Source organism: Laccaria bicolor, genomic scaffold (assembly GCF_000143565.1).
Source record: "Laccaria bicolor S238N-H82 LACBIscaffold_104 genomic scaffold, whole genome shotgun sequence".
Lineage (NCBI taxonomy): Eukaryota > Fungi > Basidiomycota > Agaricomycetes > Agaricales > Hydnangiaceae > Laccaria > Laccaria bicolor.
The window spans coordinates 38,365-44,364 of NW_001889975.1; the positions used below are offsets into that span (position 1 = coordinate 38,365).

The 6,000-nt window shown below is 49.8% G+C and overlaps 3 protein-coding genes across 3 annotated transcripts; 1 reads left to right on the top strand and 2 right to left on the bottom strand.

Moving 5' to 3' along the window:
- Positions 1 to 10: 10 nt before the first annotated feature.
- LACBIDRAFT_296154 (uncharacterized protein) lies at positions 11 to 710 on the bottom strand (the record flags this gene model as incomplete). The annotated part of the gene is made up of 2 exons (XM_001890509.1): positions 11 to 323; positions 379 to 710. The coding sequence occupies 2 exons, from the start codon at positions 708 to 710 to the stop codon at positions 11 to 13; spliced, it is 645 nt and encodes a 214-aa protein (XP_001890544.1).
- Positions 711 to 1,000: 290 nt separating this feature from the next.
- On the bottom strand, positions 1,001 to 1,790 carry LACBIDRAFT_296155 (uncharacterized protein; the record flags this gene model as incomplete). The annotated part of the gene is made up of 2 exons (XM_001890510.1): positions 1,001 to 1,552; positions 1,611 to 1,790. The coding sequence occupies 2 exons, from the start codon at positions 1,788 to 1,790 to the stop codon at positions 1,001 to 1,003; spliced, it is 732 nt and encodes a 243-aa protein (XP_001890545.1).
- Positions 1,791 to 3,966: 2,176 nt separating this feature from the next.
- LACBIDRAFT_335638 (uncharacterized protein) lies at positions 3,967 to 5,453 on the top strand (the record flags this gene model as incomplete). Its single annotated transcript, XM_001890502.1, has 7 exons — positions 3,967 to 4,173; positions 4,194 to 4,252; positions 4,379 to 4,452; positions 4,568 to 4,654; positions 4,732 to 4,930; positions 5,332 to 5,334; positions 5,384 to 5,453. The coding sequence occupies 7 exons, from the start codon at positions 3,967 to 3,969 to the stop codon at positions 5,451 to 5,453; spliced, it is 699 nt and encodes a 232-aa protein (XP_001890537.1).
- Positions 5,454 to 6,000: the final 547 nt, after the last annotated feature.

The window sequence follows — 6,000 nt, forward strand, 5'->3', positions numbered from 1 at the left end:
TTCTTCAACGTTACAAGAAAAACAGTCTTACAAATGCACGAATCTCATTTCCATCCCGTGTCCTCGGGACTCCAATAGTCCTCTCAACAATGAACTCCTCTCCTGCATGTACCAAAGAATTTCCAAAGAGCTTGCTCCTCCTGAAATCAATGAGCCTGAAATTGAACACCCTGTCTCGAGGATTAGGTGCCATCTGGTTGGCCATGTGGAACAGGGGGAATTCAGTCAAAGGACCTGGCTGGAAGAGAATGTTGCGAGGCGCGACAGAGTGGTGGACCGACCCTGCGTGATGGAACCGAAAAATTAATGATGTGCATTCGTGTCTAAAACTAATGAATCTGGTGAGTGATAATGAGATGTTGGATTGGTAGGGCTTACTTATCATTGATATTAAGTGTGTCAATGTCGATTAGACTTCCACAATTCTCCATGAGAATGATCGGGCTACGATAATGGAGCTCCTCCCCACCACCGACATCACCCATGTCAGACTGACCAACATCATCAACCGCCGCCACCCTCTTCTCCTTCCTCACCGGGATATCCTTATCAGGAACATGATGCCCATAATACTGAGGCACAAGTGCACCCACAGGTACCGGCTCATGCAACGGCGAGACAATGTTATACCCATTCCAATGCTGGAAAAAGTGATCAGGAAACACCTGGTATTTAAGTGACTCTCTGTCCAGGTGATCGTCACCCTGCATGGACAGTTTCGCCGTGACACGGACGGTGGCACAAAGGGTGTTTGAACCTATCCTGTTCCGAGAGGTGGACGCAGCTCCCACCTCGCTCGAGATTCTGGTACCCAACTGTGGTGCGGATGATGCAGATGGGACCTACATAGACAAGTCTGTTGAGCTCTCTGCGCTCCCTCAATATGTTGATGTTTGGTTCTTGGTGAGTGGTCGTCACAAATTCAGGCCGGATGTATTCCTTGAGGATGACTTCCCTGCGTTTAGTGGTCCATTTTGGGTCTGCCCCTTCTGCGTCGTCTTCAGCAGTGATAATTTTCTGTTCTTCGTCGATGACGCATTGTCTGCAGAGGACATCTGGGACGAGGAGGTCGCGTGGGATGTCCCACTCTGTGTGATAAGCGAAAGAGTGATTCCCTTTGCCCACCAGGTGGGAAGGCGAGAGGTGCAGATGGGCTTCTTCGGCAGAACTGGGAAGAGAGGAAGGCTCGTGCATTGCGTATACCCAGGGTTCGGTTGATCCAGGGATGAGGCCGTCCATAGAGTGCTAATGCCGAAGAATGTTCTTCAGGCTTAGCACCCTTCCGAAGAGCTTCCTCGACCTCATGGTCTGAGATCAGTTTCTCTTGTTCCTTTTCCATCTTCTCTCTGCCAGCGGGAGAGGCGTTGTGGCTATAGGCATGGACTATGTCGGGTTTTGAAGACCATGGTTGAGGATGGTGTTCCTCAAAGCAGCCATCTCGAACTTGAAGCAAATGGAACTGGTCATGAACATAGAGAGTCGTTGGCAGAAGGTGTAGTGGAAGACGTTGTTGAAGAATCGGCAAAGAATTGAAGGTCACATCGAACGGCTCCTAGAACGAAAGAAAAAGGTCAGACAAGATGTGGAAAATGCAGAAAGAAAATACCAACAGGATGAATAAATCCCTCCTTTTTTCTTTCCCCCTCAGACTCGCTCAACGTCTTCGAGATCCTCATTTCAACATCCTCAACAAGCTTCACAATATCACAAGGGAAGCTCTCTTTCAGATCTTCCTCCTCCTCCGCAAGCTGCAACTCCTCCTTTGCGTAATCCTCTCTGCTTGCTTTCATCCACTTACTCCCGGTCGACTTCGACTGCAACCCACCAAAATCGTGCATACGTCGGACATGGTAGAAATCAAACAGTGTTGCACCCCAGTGGAGGTCTTATCAGTGCCCCCCTAATTCCTGCAGGAATCCGGTCATTCCTGCGGATTCCGGTGGATTCCGGAGGAATGAAATTTGGCAGGGAGGCCTGCTATTTTTTGTCATTCCGGTGCCTTACCATTCCGGCGGAATTTGGGCATTCCGGAATTGACACCGGAATGTTCCGCAGGACTGACAGGAACGGAATGGAACGGAATCCGGTCCTTTGTTTGTTTATTTTACTTCTGTTACCAAACAACGGCAACGTTACCAAACAAATGCAATACCCTTTCCTTTCCACCCACCACCAACCACATTGACAACAGCGACAACGACGACAACGCCACACGACCAACAACGGCCACGACCACCCCAGCAACAAACGGCGACGACCACGGCCAGCGACGTGGCAACGAAACGGACAACGACAACGACAACGACGTGGCGCCAGCACCATCCACGAGCGCCGACCACCATCCACGAGCACCTCCATCAACCAACGGCGACCAGCGCCCACCACTATCCACGAGCGCCCACCACGCGAACGCCGCGATGCCACGTCACCAACCAAACGAGGCCCCACGGCACCAACGATGGCTCCAACCACGACCACCACACCAGCCAGCCACGAACAACACACCACGCACCCACCAGCACCCTCAAACAACGCCGACCAGCGCCCACTGCCACCCAGGAGTGCCCACCACCACCACGATCAACAAACGGCGAGCAGCACCCCACCAATGACCACGACCACGACAACGACAACGTCCACGTCCAAACGACGACACGCGACGACGACAACGCGACGATGACAAAACAACGACGACAACGCGACGACGACAACGCGACGACGACAAAACGACGACGACAACGATGGACGACGAGGCCCAGCACCACCCCCTCCCCCTTTATCAGTCCCCACCACTCTCTCCCCCCTCCTTCAGTCCCCCTCCCACCACTCCCTCCCCAGGGCCTGCCCCACACCATTGCCTGTCCCTCCTCCCTCCCTTCCTCCCCCTTTCTTATGCTGATCCCAGCCCCACACCACTCCCTGTCCCTCACTTCCTTCCTTCCTTCCTCCCCCCTTCCTCCTCCCTTCCTTCCTCCCCCCCTTTCTTCCTGCCCCTTCATTTAACTTAGAAAATAGTAAATTAGATGTATATTTGAATTTTAATATATAAATTTTTTAAGAAAGTGTTGATATCCTTTAAGTCAGTGTGAAGAAGTGTATATTAGTGTAAATGTATCTAGCACAAAGAGAAGGTGTTGTATCTGTTGTATTCTGGTCCCATTCCTGTGGATTCCTGAGGAATCCTGAGGAATCCTGAGGACTCCTGAGGAATCCTGTCCCATTCCTGAGGAATCCTGTCCCATTCCTGAGGACTCCTGAGGAATCCTGTCCCATTCCTGAGGATTCCTGAGGATTCCTGTGGATTCCTGTGGATTCCTGCAGGAATGGGTGGGGCACTGTAAAGTACTGGTTTCGTGGATGCTGGGGAGTTTTCGGGGGCGGGGTGTGACGTGTCGTGGTCATGGGTGATAGAAAAGTGACATGGGTGGTGGTGGCTAGGGGTGATGGTGGCTAGGGGTGACGGTGATGGCGTGGCGTTGGTGGCGGTGATGAGCATGGTGGTAGTGGTGGAAGAAGAGGGTGGCCGTGTTTGGTGAGCAGTGTTTGCCAAACAAGCCTTATTTGTTATCCATTGAAAATAAATAAACTATAATACATAACAAAACAATAAAATAACCAGATTACAGTTCCTGCACATTCCGGGGAATGCTATTCCTGCCCATTCCGGGGACCATTCCGGTGTAAATTCCGGAATGATCAGATTCCACCGGAATGAGAAAACACAGGAATGACAAATTTAGCAGTGTTTACTGCTAAATTTCATTCCACCGGAATGACCGGAATCCTGCAGGAATAGGGGGGGCACTGATAAGACCTCCCAAAAATGTCTAATAACAGGTCTTGAATCATACACCTGGACGCGCAGCTCACATATTCCCTCGCACTCATCTTTCCGAAGCCATCATCTCACCCCCGCCTTCCCCAACATAACTGCTCTGAACTCAAAGTGGCTTCAAAAAAGATTCTATGAGCACATCACTGATCCCGGCGCACCCTCACTTGAAGCTCAAGTTGACCAACTCTAGGGAACTCTGGAATTTTAGGACGGCTACCGAATCACCACATTTGTCCATGACTTGGGCAATATCCATGGCTCATTCCTACACCTGGAACATATCTCAGATCCGCACATACAACCACTTGATATTCTATTCAGGGATCATTTCTTCCAATGTGTGTTGAGGAACATGAAGGGTGCAGGGGAGCCAACATGGGACTACGAAGATGCCTTGGGTGATGGCGGGTTTGACTTGTGAGGGAAGATATTTGGGGAGATGCTGAAGGCAAAGGAAGGCTCGAGGTAGAGCTTTCTGACGGACTCTTTGGACACCAGTAGTTACTAGTGTAAGGGACAGACAGTGAACGTATCCTCATACAGTACTAGTAACTTCGAGGATATACATCAAAGGTGCACCCCCCCTCTCTCTGTCAAATTTGTCAAAGATCTAGAGAGTGTGTCATTATTGCAGGATATAGTATCAGCTAAGTAGTCAAACCCCACATTCAAGTTGACGTCAAAGAATCCAAAGAGGGAACAATATTCGTCAAACGAACATGCTCTGCATAGACGTCCGTCCCTCTCGTTCGTGTCTGCCTGCGGAGATCAGGCTTGAGAAGCACAACAAAACAGTGATTCCCAATTCTGAAAGAGTATGTGCGTATTGCGTGTAGTAGAGGTTGTGTCCCAAGTCCAACCTTTTTGAATCTCAACTTCCCTTCATGTCATTCAAGCCCATGGAAACCCTGGCATTCCTCCTCACTGGAAACCTGAAATCAAGCACAACACCCTCAGCCACACGCTGCGCCCACCCAGCATCGAGCATGTTGATTATAACAGTGGAGGAAGGACTTTGCACGGCAACCACAGGATAGTGCTTCAACGTGTTCTGGTTACACCGGCATACTGGTTGTGTATGAGCAATTGTGGCCTGTGAGTAGGCCTTAAGCAGGACTTGGTCATCACACGCATCTGAGGGTGGGCATCTTAGATTGTAAAAAGGAAGCTCAAAATTCGACGGACGTACCTTTGTCATGAAGTTCTATGTTTGTAGTTGCAACTCCAGGCCATGTTAGATGAGGAGTGGAAAGGAGGAATCATGAGTGCCGTAATTGTTCCGTATGCTTGTTGATTGAGTTGTCTAGGACGTTCACCTGTTCACTACCACCATAGGTCCAAACATTGCCTTCTTCGCCGTGAAATGTACGGTATTGTGCATGCACGCTGATCAAGGTGTTGAGAGGAAAGGGGCGAGCAGGATCTTGATCTTCTGGCATACTTGAGTCATTCTCCTTTCTTTCATTATTTTTCTTCCACCTTCACGACTAAACCAGATTGTAAGTCCATTTTACAGCATTCATAATCAATAATATCTCACACTTGCAGACCAAATGGATGTCGAGCCATCGAATGGCTTAGCCATCCAAATCAATGTGATTCTCAGCTTGAGCTCTGATGGCAATTGGGGAAAAGATTTTCCTTACACCCCAGAAGAATCCAAGAAACTAAAAGAGCAAGTTTTCAGCTGCAAACGACCCCGTAAATCCAGACAAGATTCCCTTGATCGTCTCACTCTCCTGCACACCCAGTCCGAAAAGATCGCCTCCATCGTCACCAGGCACCAACCACTCGACGCCGATTCATTTTTTCCACCTGGCCTCGCGACCCAAAGGGAAAGCCACTTTTGTCTGAAAACAGCACACTAGGGAAGATGGTAGCCAATGAGGTACAGCACTGGGGCAGTACTTTACAGTGCCCCACCCATTCCTGCAGGAATCCACAGGAATCCACAGGAATCCTCAGGAATCCTCAGGAATGGGACAGGATTCCTCAGGAGTCCTCAGGAATGGGACAGGATTCCTCAGGAATGGGACAGGATTCCTCAGGAATGGGACAGGATTCCTCAGGAATGGGACAGGATTCCTCAGGAGTCCTCAGGATTCCTCAGGATTCCTCAGGAATCCACAGGAATGGGACCAGAATACAACAGATACAACACCTTC